Raw genomic sequence first — 17,060 nt, 5'->3', positions numbered from 1 at the left:
AAGGAAAACTTTTGAAAATAGGCCACATTTGTTAAATATTTAGCAAAATCGATCATTTTGCTAAATATTTAACAAAATCGACCTCTTTTTGGCCTGTTGGCCAAAAAGATGTCGATTTTCAAAAAAGTGCCTTGAAAACATACGGGACTACTAGTCCCGTATGTTTTCAACGCACTAATTAGAGATTAGAAAATATACGGGACTACTAGTCCCGCTAGTCCCGTATATTTTCTAATCGCTAATTAGTGTGTTGAAAACATATGGGACTAGTAGTCCCGTATGTTTTCAAGGCACTTTTTTGAAAATCGACCACTTTTTGGCCAACAGGCCAAAAAGATGTCGATTTTGCTAAATATTTAGCAAAATGGTCGATTTTGCTAAATATTTAGCAAAAGTGGTCTATTTTCAGAATTTTTCCTTAAAATAAATTTTCAGTCCATACCGTACATAGGCTTTGGTCATGTCGAACTTACAGAGTGAAGAAGCATTTCTTCCCATTCTTTCTCTCCATGGAATGAATGGGTTTCGTGGCAACTGCAAGATTGTCAGATATTTGACTGTCATAAACAAATGCACTTTGCTTTTCAGAAATAAATTTCGGCGAGTAATGGCGTCAGGGCGATGTTTATTTACAGTAGGAGTCATATTGAAACCTTTCGAACATTCCGGTCATCTATTGTGGGTAAATAAGAAAATATAATTAAAACTTACTAAATCATTCTAATGACTTAAAGACGATTCAAAGATATTGTATTAATTTCAATGTAAAAAAAATTAAGAACATTTTTAGAAAGATAGTTACATTTAATTAGTATAGGCATAACGAACATTAACTTTTTTTTCCCAACAACTTCGGTGCTCCCTAAATCAAGATTTTGAGATCCAATGCGTAAATATTTACCAAAAATAGCGCTCTCTCTTTTCCTAACTAAATCATGTGTCGTTACTGTTTCATTGTGTGGAGGTTACGTAGAGTTCCGCTGGCAATATTTGTAATTTGTCTAACTTATCGGTGTCATTCGCTGTCAGTTCTTTTTCTTTCTTTCTATTTGTTCTCAAAACTAAACAACACGAATCTTCATCACCATGCACCGCCCGCTCCACGAGTTCCCCTCGACTGCCATGAACAAAATTAGAGAAAATAAAAAAAATTATTGTTTTAAAAAGAAAGGAAATTGCTATTTGCTTGAACTCAAGTAGGAACTTCCATCTGATTTTAGAGCAGCAAAACATTTAGGTGCCGTTTGGCAAAGGATACTTAGCCCCTACTTAACCGGCTAAACATAAAAAATCTACACAAGAGTTGAAGTCAGTTAACCATTTATTATTTATCAAATGCAAAAAATGCAGAACAGTTAAGCTAACCCCTCTAAATGGATTAATATGAGCTAACTCCTCAAAAATAAGGGGCTTACTAATACTCTTATTTAGAATGACTAAAAGTTAACCGCTCTGATTATAAAGAAAATAGTCAAAATTCTTATTATTCATGAACACTAAAAATGATCATAAGGGCTAAAATAAAACTTATATAATTAATTAATAATTTAATCCTTCCGGTTATCAAATGTGCTAACTATGTTAATCATTCTCTTTAATCCCTCTTCCTTAACCCTTTGTCAAACAAGATCTTAGGCGCGTTTTTTTGTTTTGTTGCAGAACTCGTTGATTCCACTATAATAGACGCCTAATGAATTAGGCTCCGATCTGGAATTAAATCACGAGTCTTTCCCTTTACTCTAATAACAAAAAATTCTTGTAGAATATCACGGCATCAGGCATTGCCGGCAGCGCGCCAGAGTGATGCCAAGATGGAGAGCGGAAGTGAAAGGGATAGAAGATTGCTTGGATTGCGGATAAAATTTCAATCTGATGGTTGGGAGATTATAAGGGCTATAAGAGTAAATAGCTATTTTGCCCTTATAATAAAAAAATAAAGAAAATACCTATTTCCGGAGCATAGAAACAAACTTTTTTTTTTGGTTTAAATTGACTACCTGGAAATCGCAGGATATTCAAATTGAACCAAATAAATGTAACTGCCTATGCATGCAACTATAGTTGCAGTAAATGAAGTTACATGCAATTAGCACTTACATTGTAAATACAACTACAACGAACCAAACGCCCCTATTATTAAGTCGTTTTCAAGCAATTTCTCTCATGTATCTTGGCACCTAACACCTCTGGTTCCAAGATGGACTGGTACAAAATATCTTGGTATTTCTTTTGAAATGCAACTCACACAAAAAGAGGTCAGATAAAACCTTAAACAGATGGACTCGCAATTACTGATAATTTAACTGACAAAGGTAGCACAAAACCAGATCACTCCACAAGTTGTATAACACAGCAGTATCACACCCAGCAAACTTTTAAATGCAAAACACCAGTACGAACATATATGCACATCATTTTCACGACGGGCTCACAATTACTGTGTCGCATATAAAAATCTATGAAGCGAAAGAACTAGTGCCAAACTCATCATTTCTTTACAAGATAGTAAATTGTAAAATGCTACCAACTCGAGTACCAGAGAGTAAATATAACAGGCCACAGAAGAAAAGAAAGGCATATTTCATATACATTTGTTCCGCATTTGATTTATATGAAATCATCAGACCCTGGGAAGTGTTGAAGATCAGGATGAACACCGCCACCACGACCTGGACCCTGTGGAGGGTTCCTATGAATAATCAAGCAGGAAATAAGCAACATATTAGGAGAGAGATGAAGTTCGACTACAGCCACTTAATTTGCAAGACAAAACCTTCAACTGAAAAAGAAAACTGCTTTTATCGAATAAAAAGTTGGCGAACAAGAGAACATCATCTGCGAACTAAACTCAATACCCATATATCTCATAGATGAACTAACACTAGCAGACAGTACTGAATGCCTAATTTTAGGTTGATATGGGGGGCATCATTAATAGCCATTTGTATGGGAAAAGGAAAGAAAGATGCAAGGACTAGTTTTGAGATTGAAAGTTGGTCTAATGTACAAGCCTTGTCCAGACATCATTTAGTGCATTAAGTAGAACTAATGATTTATTTACCATGAAATTTTAAAACAATCCCTATTGTAAGTTGTTGCAAAGACAAAAGACTGGGGTGCTGACAAAGGACGCACACATCTATCAGCAGATATATTAAATACAGAAACTTGAGAACCAGGCTCTCCGAAATATTTAACTATATGAACATCCCCTGGGGCATCTGATAACTATATGATTAAAAGTAGCAGTGAAGTTCCAATCTAGGACCTAGACAAATCTAGGAGATTTCACAGCTGCCACAAGATGAAAGTGTCAAGATTTGCAGTTGGCTCCATCATAATAAGGAATGGCTTTCATGCTGCCAGCACACGAGGGTTAATTATAGAAAATTCAGAAAAGAACATAATAGAGGAAGGTCAAATGCGAGGAATTCCGGAACAAAAGACTGATTGGTTTAATATGCGTAACAAAAACGGGGATTTCAATCCAAAGATCTGATTCAAAGGAGGGTACAACCATATCATCTCCCTTATGGAGCCTTATACATAGTTTGAACATGCTTTATGGCCAACTACAGCCTATAAGACCGTGATATTGATAATCCATGAGGAAGCAACCATCATTCGGACTAGAAAACAAGAGAAGAAAAAATACGTAAAAGAAATTTCTTCATTGGTAACTGTTCGTTATGATGACAAATTCTGTCATGTCCAAAAGCAACAAGGCAGAATGAAACTAAAGATGCAACCAGACTGGTTGAACCAAGAGGCATGACCCAACCTGACTCAACCTGGGTGATCCAACCCCAACTCGATTTAGCTAAAACCTAAATCATACAGAATCACCAAAAATCCAACTGAATAGACTACGTCGCTCATATAATAGGACTCAACTCCAAAAACCATGAACAAATGCATCAGAACTGGAGAAAAAATTTTATTACAGATATCCAACCACCTCACCCCAGATGGAAATTTTTCAAGAATTAGTGTTTCTTTTCACTTTTATTCATCTCAACAAATAAGTCTCATCATTTTTTATATCAGCAAACAGTTACATAGTAACTAAAAATTATAGGTGATATATAGCTATCCTAGATATATATACCTGACAAAGCGCTCCGGGTGAAAACCAGGCACATTAGGAGGACCAATCGGGTCATAACGAGCACCAGGTGGGAGCCTAACACAAGTATTCATATCAGCTTACTTCCTCACATTATCTTAGCATAGCAAACTTTAGTTTCACAGTGAAATTTTACTCACAGATCACTGCCAGGAAAGTCAAACCCAGGGCCTCCACCAGGAGAGAAAAATCTGGGATCATTTGGTCCTAAATCACAATAGAATAAAGAGTAAGGACAGAAGGAAGCAGTATTTATATTACAAACACTTGTGAAAAAGAAAATAAATAAACATACCTACAAGCATGCTTCCACCAGAACCAGTGCCCCTATCCAAAAACACAATAAAAAATAGTTGATACCAAAAACAAACTTTTCAAAGTAGCAAATTAACAAAATGGTGATTAGAAGAGAAACAAACCTATCCGGAAATACACCGGCACCCGGACCGGGGAAAAGATCACTGCCACCAGATGCCGGAACAGGTGGATATCTAAGGCTACCAAAATAATAAAAATAAAAATAAAAAATGTATCGGTTGATTTAAATTCCAAGTCATGCTTGTACCAAATAAGCAAGTAAAAGTATAATATGAAAAAAAAATGTATAGTTGTTGCAACTAGACTCACACAACTCTGAATATGTATTGACATTTTATAACCAAAACAAAGGTGCTACCAAGCTGCGCTACATCCATGTTCAATATCAAAATTGAAGTTTTTGCACACAATGGATTTTTCATGTGTGCATTCCCAAAAGCAGACCTTGCCAAAGGACAAATACATGTCAATTTCACATTATCAACCGATTCCTTTTATATAAATTGGAAGCCAATGAAGGAAAACAATTTTTAGAAATCCATTAGAACATAAACAAATTAGGAAATGGGACTTCTCTTTCTCTATACATGGAGTTCCAAAGCACACATATATAGAAGATCCGTGGTATGGATATGATATGCATTCATTAAAGCTCGACGAGATCTTTTAAGAGACAACAGTCTCTATAGTGCCACATGTGTCTCTGCACTCGTGAAAATGGTTCGACTAATTTTTTCTAGGCTTTTCTGGAAATAGAAACTATTTTGCATTTTGGAGGACCATGAATGGACTATGACACTTTGGAATCTTCGAAATATACGTCAATTGCCTATTTGTGTTGACTGGCATGACGAGTACATAACATCAGACCTAGCATCGTTCGGAATGGAGGAGCCTATTAACAAAAATAGTCATCAAACACATCAAATCCTTTAAGTGAGGTATTTGATTCATAGGCATGCTTAGCATCTCATAAATAAAGAGAAGAAGTAGGTGGTGGATGGACTTAACATTTTGCAGTTTTCAATAGATCAGCACAAAAGAAATGGTCACATTCTAGCGATCCCTTTAGTTTAGTAAAAGACATTTTCAATAATGCGAGAGATCCTCATCAGTGGAATCTCATTGCATAACAATATTTCAGTACAGAAGCCTTATAGCTGCCTATTTTGCATCTTGGCTCAATATTTTGTACTTTCAGTAAATCTTAAGAGTTGCAAGGCATGAAATTTTTATAATGACAAACAAAATGGCTCAAGGGATTTGTTTTCGCTTACTCACCAATGATGACTTGCATTTATAATGGTTTGAAGAAAGTGTATACTAGTGTCACACCTCCTAGAAAAGAAGGGGCGCTTCCCTCCAGACCATGCCTTTGGATTACATTTCAAGTATGTTTTGACACATTGAAAAATAACACCGACTTTATGCCAATATCAGTTCTTAGAGAGGCAAAGAAACATGATCGACATCTCAAGGATGATATTACTTTTAAGAGTTGTACGCAGAAAAGAATATTTCGCTAGCTTCATAGTGGGCGTGATAATAATTTGATGTACTTCCTCTTATGTCTTGGAGGTGTATAACCCACATCGAGTCGTAAATCAATTTGGATTCTCTCAAGAATCCTACTATTTATACCTACCTGCGAAGGCAAAAAGTCATTCTCGATCTTGACCTTATGGCAATGGCTCAGGCTTTCTTATATAATAACGCAGGCTCATTTTCCACTCTATAGCAAGAAAATAAAAGGCTACAACAAGCTGTTTGCAAAAAGCATTTCATATTCTTGGATAGTTATCAATCATCTATGTGGACTACAACACATTCATTGCAGAAGAAAGCAAAGAGTAATTAATTGGAAGGGAAAAAAGAATGCATCATGAAAGATTCAATGACAAACATGAAATTTCAAAGAAGGCACAAAGATTGAAGAGTTTTGAGTTCTTTGATAGGAAAGTCCTCAGCAAATCAAAAGTACAAACTGCCAAGTACAGTAGTTGTGAATTCTTTTGATATAATCCAAAAGAATCTTCAGTGTAGCAACACCCATGACCTCAAATAAACTTAAATTACCAAATTTTTCATGGCCATATGAAGATTTCACTGCTAGTATAATCCGCAACGATGCTTCAATGTAGCCACAGCTGAAAGCCCCAATAAACTTCCAAATTAAAATTTCCATCGCCTTACGAAGAGTTCATTTTTGGTGTCATTCAATAACATAGCGGCGACTAAAGGGTAAAATAGAACCATATATGCTGGAGATGTAAAAGAATTGCGACTAAAGGGTAAAATAGAACCATATATGCTGGAGATGTAAAAGAATTGACCATACCACTAAACATTCCAAACTGGACTCGGAGAGGTTAAAGCCTTCCCAAAAAGGAAGAATTTCTAGTGCGCTTGCTTGTTACATTCTCTATTAAATTTACTTGTGATATCAAAACATTATTAAAATGATGCTATAGTATTTATTTTGCAAGTTCATATAAAATTTATTACACAAAAGATAATAGAGATAGGGTCTTATTAGACGTGCCGAAATCCATAGGTTTATCCATGAGACAAATAGTCTGTCATTAAAAAAGAATGGTGGATATGGGAAAACAGTATATTGGATGGTCACAATAAACATAATAGACCCTTTGCTTGATTATCCCTAGTATACGATGCAGCTATGCTGAAGTATTGTTCATTTACCCACAGGTTAATGATAAATTCACCTCTTTGCAACAACAAGAAGACGACAATCTTGAACAAAGGATATGTTGTGGAAATGATATGCTCACAACTTATTGTTGGAGCTATGTAAGTAATAGCTATGCAAGTATTTGAAAGAAAGTATTTCCACTATTGGGAAATGCACTTGCCGAAAAATGGGCTAGGGAATGGCACTTCTCATTCTCTGTATGTGCAGTTTTGAGGTTCATATATAGGACTTGTGGAATGAAAACATGTTCTCATTAAAGCTTAAACTGCTTTAAGAGAATGGTCTTCACAATGTCATATATGACTCACTAGTCAGTTGCATAAAAGGTCCCACTAATTTTTTAAAGACATTTAGAAAATTGGAACTATGTAACTAATACTTGCATACTTTGGGTTCTTCAGATGCCCTTACACCATGATTTTTGGGACATCTGCTCAGATCTTCTCTCTTTTTCTTTCGCTTTATAAATTTTATATGAAGTTTGCAAAAATAAATACGTTATCTTCATTCTCATAATGTTTTTCTTATTTGCAGATAAATTCAATGCAGAACACAACAAACAAGGGCACTAGAAAAGATTCCGTTAAGCTTTAATCTATCATACAATGGCTCACACGCAGTTCATATGAGTATAGGCATCACAGTGACAATGCCTCAAAGCTTATTAAAACTGGGAAAGGCGAGTCTAATTTGGAATGTTTAGCCGCATGATGAATTCTTTCGCATCTGCAGATATATGATTTTCTTTTACCCACTAGTTGCTAATAGTGAACTCTTCATAGGGCAGTAGAAATTTGGGTTGGAAGTTTATTTGAGCTCTTCATTATCACTACACTGAAGTATCTTTTGAATCACTGTTTTAAAAAACCTCCGCCTAGTCCGCTTAGGCGTACGCCTAGGCCTAGGCGGTACCTAGGCTGCCTAACTAGCGCCTAGCGCCTAGGCGGTATTTAGGATGTCCACCTAGATTTTACGAGCGTTTAGAGGAGCATTGTCTGCTTACGTGGATTGCACCCTGTAGACCTTGATTGTGATTTTATATGTCGTAGCCTACACGTCCTCCAAACTCCATTAACCTCCAAATATGAACACCTCCACTACCTCCTCCGACCTTCAGCAAAACCTCATCGACCACCACTTAAATGAAGAAAGAAAAAAAACGCCCAGAAACCGCTTAAACGCCCGCCTAGGCGACTAAGCGCTGGGCGCCAAGTCAGACGCCTAGAAGCGCCTAGCGTTTAATGTAACATTGTTTTGAATTATATCAAAAGCATAACACAACTTCAATACTCTGCATTTTTGGCTTTGTGATAGGTAGGGAACTTTCCTCAAAAAGTCTTACCTTTTGTGCCTTCAAAATTTCATATTGCCACCAAATATTTCATGATGCATTATTTTTCCTCTTCTAATTTATCACCCTTTACTTTCTCATGCAAGCCTATATAATAATTATAAATATTGCTTGCATACAAATCTTTTCTTGCTAAAGAGTGTGATAGGTGAACTCATATTTCTACATATGAGGAAGCCTAAGCGATATACTGCAATTTAAGATCTAGAACAATTATTTTTCATTATAGGCATAACTAGCAGGGCACCTGAAAAAATCCAAATTGATTTGCGACTCGATGCGGATCATACGCTTATAAGATATAAGAACAATTGCATTTATGTTATAACCGATTCTAACAAAATATTCTTTTTACATACACTGTTAAAAGTAACATCATCCTCAAGATGTTGATCGTGATTCTTAGCCCCTCTAAAAATTAACATTGCCATAAACTTAGTTTTATTCTTCAATATGTTCACAAAATACTTACAACGTAATCCAAAGACATGGTCTTTAAAGAAGCTTCAACAGCAATTATCAATCTTGGAATATTACATCTATGATAGGGAAAAGTCTACGTATAGAAACTCAAGATGTAAAAAATAAAAAAGAAAATGTCATAAACATTCCGTGTGGGTAAAATATACATTTCCTTCCCGGGAGGCACTAATACACATATTTCTCAAACCACTAAAAATGCAAGCTATCATTAGTGGGACAAGTGAAACACGAATCCCTCGAGTCATTTTGTTTTCCATTAGAGAACTTTCACACCTCACTAATCTAGGATTCACTAGTGTTACGAAAATATTGAGGCATATTGCAAAATAAGTAGTTAAAAAGACTTCTTCACTAAAAGCTTATGATGCAATGCAATTCCACTTATGAGGATCTCCCGTATACTCAAAAATGTTTTCCCCCTAAATCGAGGAGATCATTTCTTTAGTGGTACTATCTTGAAAAACTACAAAATGAAGCCATTCGCCTACTAGTATATCCTCCCCTTTATTTTGAGGCGCTAGCATACCTATAAATCAAAGACCTCTCTTAGAGAATCTAGATGTATATGATAACTAATCTTCTTCATAGGCTTCTCCATTTCAAAAAAAGCTAAGTCACAATCACGAACATGCAATTTAGATATATTTTCGAAGATCCCAAAGTGTCATAGTCCATTATGCAAATGCAAAGTGTTATTTACGTGTCTAATTTTCTTTAAAAAATTGAAAATTTTAGTCGGACCTTTTCTAAAACCGATAAGAGAAACATACAACACTATAAAATATGTTCTTTCTAAAAACATCTCGAGCATCTCAAGCTTCAACGGGTACATATTGTCTCCATTGCGCTAATCCTTTTATATATGTGTGCTTTGAAAGTCCACAACATCCACATATAGAGAGCAGTCTCACTCTCTAGCTTCTTAGCAAGTTTAGCAAGTTCATTTCCCAATAAGTTAACAAGTGAAAACAATTTCTCTTGAATCCTTAAATAGCTCTAGCAAATAAGTAGTCGACACACTACTATCTACTATATATTTCCTGTTCACGATTGTTATCTTCAATTGTTGCAAAGGGGTTAATTCATCATTAACACAAGACATCTTGGCCACAACGGCATTACATAATGGAGGCAACGAATTGTTGGAAAGCAAAGAGTTCATTATATTTATCATAACCCTCTAGTAAATGAATCTTCCATCATCATTTCGCATTTTAAATGATTAAGTCTATCTTTCTTATGGATAAGCCTATGAATCTCCTCTTTCGAAAGTTCTTAATGGCAGTATTGACGATAACGAAACAATGAAACTCTATATGCCTTCTACGTAAATTGAAACTGAAAACTAATAATAAAGCGGTTGGTAGGTAACTTGGAAAAAACATCCGGTTTTTCACACACTTAAGATGTGTGAATCCCGCTATGGGGCATTTCTTGAAGGCGAACAATATATATATAGATATCAAGATATGATATTGATATGAGGATATCACAACTGGTATGAAAGCATAGCATCTAAATTATTGAAATTGATATGAGGCAACAATTAGGCAAGTCATCTGAAAATAATAATAATAATTCTCCAATGCCATTGATTTAATTCACTACTGAGGCATGCAATAGGCCATGGAGGTCATCGTCAAGTCCATTGAGTATTTTGAGTGAGAAATGGTTTCTGAGTTGTAGAACTTGATTGAAGAAGCATGGATTGATTTGGGTCTTAACAATATGCAACCTGAATACAATTATAGTTGGTTCTAAGTTATCTTGTAAATGCTTTATGCTTGTGATATGGAGCATAAAAGAATGCAATCAGCACTGGTTTACTATGTACTAAGATTCACTTTGAAATGATTTATGAGTTGTAGAACTTGATTGAAGAAGCATGGATTGATTTGGGTCTTAACAATATGCAACCTGAATACAATTATAGTTGGTTCTAAGTTATCTTGTAAATGCTTTATGCTTGTGATATGGAGCATAAAAGAATGCAATCAGCACTGGTTTACTATGTACTAAGATTCACTTTCAATTGATGAATGAGCATTAAAATTGATTCTCAATACGGAAATTAACGTAAACAAACAAAATGTGGCATTAACGTTGATAGTCAAAATGGACATTAACGCTCACAAACAAAATTCGGCATCAACGTTGATACTTAGAACGGGTAAAAACACCCACAAAATGAATTCGACGTTAACATGGATACTCAAAGGGGGAATTAACGGCCACATGGAAAACATTGGTCATATCTTTAGAATCTTTCACTTGGATTTTTACAATACGCGAATCAATTTTAATACTTTAGAATATTACTTGAAGCAAAATAAATAAAATAAAAGTGATAAATACATTGCCGAAGTAACTGAGCAAAAGATGAAGCAGTTTTGCGTAAAAGAATTCCACCAAAGACTCGTTAAGAACCAAGAAAATATTTTCCGAGAAAGATGTTTATAGTAGCTTAACGGGAACAAGGTTTGGCAATCAAATGAATTATAGAGATATAGATCTAGAATATAAGAAATTTTACTAATATTACTCTTTTGGCTTCAAATGCGTTGTCAATCATTGGCCTCATCAATTTCAATAATCTAGAGGCCCGATTGTTGTCATATATCCATACACATTTCCATAATTTTAGCATCTTCATATTCTAAGATAATAATTTCATAATTTCAAAGCCCAATATCTCATTATTTAATAATTATCTATTCTTTTTTTACTTTCAATAGGAGTACGTACAAAAATTAAGAGTAGAATAATTATGAATGTTATGATGGTCATATGGGTATACAACAAATGATAGGATAGAAAGTGGTTCAAAGCAATTAAGAGTGGTATGATAATAAACTTAACAGAGAAGACAACCCACGATAGCACGGAATGAAAGAATAGAATTCATGTAGCTACCCCAAAAAAGTGAACTAAAGGCTTTATCATTTATATATGGTAGCATGGGAAGTTATCAGTATCTTGTAACAGAATTAAAACAAACACTCTATCCGTGTCCATTAATACTAGGCATATGGAATTAAGCACTGTTTGAAAAAATATCTGCCTAGTCCGTCTAGGCATACGCCTAGGCCTAGGCGGTACCTTGCCCGCCTAAGTAGCGCTTAACACTTAGGCGGTACCTAGGCTGCTCACCTAGATTTTGGGAGTGTTTAAGGGAACATTGTATGCCTACGTGGACTGCATTCTTTAGACTTTGATCGTGATTTTTTGTGTTGCAGCCTCCACAACCTCCAACCTCCTTCAAACTCGTTTAATCTCCAAATATGAACACATCCGCTACCTTCTCCGACCTTCAACAAAACTTCCTCGACCACCACTTAAATGAAGAAAGAAATCCTTCTAAACACCAGTCCGACACCTAACCTTTCTATAACATCAATATTTACTATCAATTATTATAATTAAAAAGTAAAAAATAAAATCCCTTAGGTTCTAGGCGACAGGCCCAACACCTATGCCTCCTAGCGTTTTTTATAACCTTATTAATTATTATTTTGGTTATTTAGCATTTAAGTATGTATGGTTTATTATGGATCTAGGATTGCTATCTATATTTTTGTAAATTTATATGAATTTAATATATATTTTATCAATTATTATAAAAAAATAGCCAAACGCCTAGGCATTAAACGCTGGCTCAAACGCCTAGTCTGTTTAGCGCCTTCTGTAACATTTGAATTAGGGTATAAAGAGTACATGTGACTCTACTGCTAGACTTATAAGGTATTGACCAGAACAGGTAGGTATTCATATAATATAGACACAAATTCTACCATGTGCCCTCTAAAGTCAACATATGTTAATATAATCATACTCAACTAACAGGCATAAGCATCTTATTCTGACCAAATAACACTGATGAGGTGTCATATCAAGAATTTTTCCTAAACTCGACCTCAAAAAGATGAGAAATAACCAAAGGAAATAACACCTTTCACCTAGGTGTGGGTTTCCATTTGGTATAATATGAAATTCAATTAGTGTTTGTGCATGGTATTAAATTGATCTCACACATGTTTACACATGTTTTCCTGTACATTTCTACACGCATGGATATAATAACATAACTGATGGGAAATTCCACTAACGTCACCAATAGGACATACGAGGCATTATGTCAAGGATATAGTTCAAGGCTCAAAAAATGAATAAGTACACCAAAGGAAAGGAAAAACGCTTTTTACTGGTACGGGGAGTGTGCAATGGCAATGGGCTCCATTGGCCACATAAACAACATTGTTTCATACACATAAACATAATATTACCCATATGTCTGCATATATAGATGTACTGTATAGTCTATACAGCATAACTAATGCATATATAGGTTCTTTCATGCAACAATATAATAAAGAAGACACATTATATCAACTATTATTTTTAGTAATGGAATAAAAGAGATGAAAAAAATCAAATGGTGTGAAAACTATATAGACGGAGTAAACATATATTGGCCTCTTAACCAAAATACCACAGATGCATACAGCTATGTTTGAATCATATACAACTGCTACTTTACTACCCAAGTTTTATCCAGCACAGCAAATAATATGCAAACATGGAGGACAAAAATGAGGGCAACAAATAAGAAAGAAAAGAAGTTGCAGAGGAATAACATACACCGGAGGAGGCTGTTGACGCTCAACAGGAAACATGTGAACAGGTTCACGTCTAGTGTTATCGCCAGATCCATTGCCACTGCCAAAAAAAAGAAATTAGATTCAAAAAAAGGAAGAAATAATGAAATCAAATTTTGATTCATAGACCTAGTCTTCACAACACAGTACACACACCTTTTCTCTTTCTGTATATATTTAAAATATTGGTTTCATGATTTGTTGTAAACCAATAAGTCTAATAACTCAGCTTTGGACATCTCATTTCCAAATGATAAAGACGGATGCACTTTTAAGTACTAATGCCTGCATATTTGGACACACATTTTTTCTCTTTCTGTATATATTTAAAATACTGGTTTCATGATTTGTTGTAAACCAATAAGTCTAATAACTCAGCTTTGGACATCTCATTTCCAAATGATAAAAATGGATGCACTTTTAAGTACTAATGCCTGCATATTTGGACACAGACCTGGGTGGGCAATGTTGATACCTATTTATCATTGGTTGGACACCTAAAGCTTCAAAATATTTTGTTCATGGCATGACTGACCAGTAAAAAAAAGAACTCAGCATTGTCAACATTCTGAACATGAAGACATCAGCCCTTCATAAATGGAAGAAAGAACTTGTACACATCAAAAGTAACATTTCAAATTTGAACCTAACAGAAATCAATAAACCATGCAAATATAGTGAAATCGCAGCACAATAAAGTAGTTAGGTAATTAGGCCATAGTCTAAAGCAAGTTAACGTATCTAACTCCTGACACCCATGAAACTCGAGGACACCATAGCCATGCCATCTGCAAGATATATTTTCCCCATATCATACTAAAACAATTGGTGACTAATTTTTTGACTCCACACTTACGGTCTTACCAATCATTAGCATATATCTCATATAGCAAGCCAGAATAAGAACTAGCAAAAAAACTCTGATTGAGCTAGTGTGTAAAGTTATTAGTCTTGTTTAATGTGAAGAAGGAAACAGATGATCAAAGAGCATAACATCGAAGATTCTACTAGACATCCACAAAGTCTAAGGCCAAATCTTGCTAGTGCTCTAAACCACTTAAATACACAGCATAAAGTTACAGATTCAGATCCTCTCCACTATAAAGAAAAGTAGTGGAGAGACCACTGCAATTTTACGACCATTGATTTTTTTAATGGGTAGTTGTGATTTGCATTTGAGTTTAAATTAGGAAAATAGTGCAATTCATGGGGATACGGTGAGTGCTAGATATACAATGAATCATAACTACACGCTTAACAAATTAATGGATGTGGTATTGCAGTAGTGGAGAGGATCCAAGTCCTAAAGTTACTCAGCAAGTGTAACACTTCGAATCTACAATTTCTTTCAGAATTACAGAGCATAAATAATTTGTTTTGCAGGAAAATTTTTACAAACTGGCCTAACAGAAGAAGAATCTTTTGTACAACATACCTACTCCCAGCTGAAGAACTCTCAGTCTTCGACTCCACTTTGTTCAAAATATTCGCATTTAAGTTCTCAACAAGTCGCGGCAAATTTTTATACATCTCCCCATAGTTAACCTTATTGTCTCCTTCTACCAAGTGTTCATTCATACTGGAAAAATTAGAAATTTAAAGCAATTAGTAAACCAAGTATACTTCACGGAAAAATGAATGTATATTTCTCGGAAAAATGAATGAAATATGACACAAAACACAGCGTAACAAAAGCATCCATACTTGATTTGTACATGAAATGGCTCCTTCTTATCTTCTCGCAGATTCAACACGTCAACAACAAGAGCATCTCCAATAGCCAAACATTTAACCAAAATGGGTATCTTCTGACCCTTGTCAGATTTCAAGTATACGAAGGCATAGCTGTCTTCAAATTCGTTCCAGCCTTCAATTCCCACTTCATCTCCTTCTAAATTTAATAAAAACCAATCAATATAGTTCAAGTCCAAATGCAATTATAGGTTGACTCCAATCAAATATCAAATCCCCAAAATTACAGGTTTTACAATATCAAAATTCAACCTTTTCAAACTTTCAATCAATAAAACCAAAATAATTAAGGATCAGAGAGTTAGAGAGAGATTGAAATCACCAGTTGGGGGATTCTCAGAGAAAGCGCTGGGTCCCGTGGAGATGAGTGAGTAGCCAGCGGCCAAGAACGAAGCGTGCACAGCGAATGCCATCCTGTCGCTAGGGTTTCTGAAATTAGGGCGCGAAGCCCGAATCACCGCCATCACTGAGTTATCCGTCGCCATTGAGATTTCTCTGAATCAAATTCTCGAGTACGGGATTCTGTTCTTTGTCGAATTTTTTTTTCTTCTTTAAAGGGTTTTTGAGTCCTTTTATAGATTCTTAAAAAGCCTTTTTCGTGATACTTCTGGTAGAGAACCGCTTAAAATGACAAATTTTGCACGCAATACCCTAGGGCTAGGCATATTCGGTTCGGATCGGTTTTAAGCTCAATCCGCATCCAATCCGAATTTTACGAATTCTCAAAACTCTCATCCAGATCCAGATTTTTTTTCCCTTCATCCGAATATTCGGCCCAACCGAAATTCGGATCGGTTCGGATCGGTTTCGGTTTTGGACCGAATTAATACTATTTCACAAAAATCTGCCCACACCTGAGATCATTGCCTATTAATTTCTGATGAAGTATCATTATTTGTCCATTTTGTCTACTTAACTTTTTCCCCCAAACAATGAAATGTGGAGCTTGTTTGAAGTAACACCATTGCCACAGCTAACAAAAAACCGAAATCAGTGAAATGAGCGCAAACCATATCAACAAGTACATATGGTTACGTAACATTCAAATATTAATTAACTATAATCAAAAGGTTATCTTTCATTTCTTGGAAAACAACTTAACATGCCTCTAGTAGAATTTGAAAGCTTATATGAGGTTTCACCGATTTTAATGCGGGCATATACGCTAGCAGGCCCAATGAAAAAGGAACTATACAATATAAACATGTATGTAAACATAACAATCAAGTTACCGAGCAATTATATAGCTTAATGTTCAAGTGATGACTCACTAATAAGAAAGCTATTCCATCCGACTTCGTCCGAACCAAAAGTCCTTTCCATTTTGACCGAATTCCGAACGATGAAGTCCATCTCATTTTGAGCAATATGAATATCCGACAAAGAACAAATTAGAAAATTCGGTTCGGTTTTTTTTCGGGCGGTTCAGGGGTTCAAACCGGATCCAAACCGGTTTAATTCGGTTCGGACGGTTTAGAGTCTTCTTCTCATCCATTTAATCCGGTTCGGTTAACCGGCCCGCTTTTTCGGGCGGTTTTTTCGGTTGAACCGGTTTTTTTCGGTTTTTGCCCACCCCTACAATACCCCTTGAGAATTAAGGATTAGTACATAAGTATAGCTTTTTCTTTCTTTCTTTCTTTCTTTTTCCTTTTCTTTTTTTTC

General features: G+C 35.4%; 1 protein-coding gene across 2 annotated transcripts; it reads right to left on the bottom strand.

The window, feature by feature from the left end:
- LOC109851459 (probable proteasome inhibitor) lies at positions 2,359-15,996 on the bottom strand. 2 transcript variants are annotated; one of them, XM_020421592.1, is made up of 9 exons: positions 15,721-15,996; positions 15,351-15,534; positions 15,082-15,225; positions 13,630-13,707; positions 4,546-4,623; positions 4,422-4,453; positions 4,267-4,333; positions 4,109-4,183; positions 2,359-2,689 (listed from the first exon to the last, which is right to left on the bottom strand). In XM_020421592.1, the coding sequence occupies exons 1-9, from the start codon at positions 15,881-15,883 to the stop codon at positions 2,608-2,610; spliced, it is 903 nt and encodes a 300-aa protein (XP_020277181.1). In that variant the 5' UTR covers positions 15,884-15,996; the 3' UTR covers positions 2,359-2,607. The 2 variants fall into 2 exon arrangements, with proteins under 2 accessions (XP_020277181.1, XP_020277180.1); XM_020421591.1 differs by having other exon boundaries at positions 15,351-15,537; positions 15,721-15,994.

This window comes from Asparagus officinalis, chromosome 8 (genome assembly GCF_001876935.1).
Source record: "Asparagus officinalis chromosome 8, Aspof.V1, whole genome shotgun sequence".
Classification (NCBI taxonomy): Eukaryota; Viridiplantae; Streptophyta; class Magnoliopsida; order Asparagales; family Asparagaceae; genus Asparagus; species Asparagus officinalis.
Note: the sequence above shows the minus strand (reverse complement) of the source record. Positions and strands in the feature narration are given on the sequence as shown.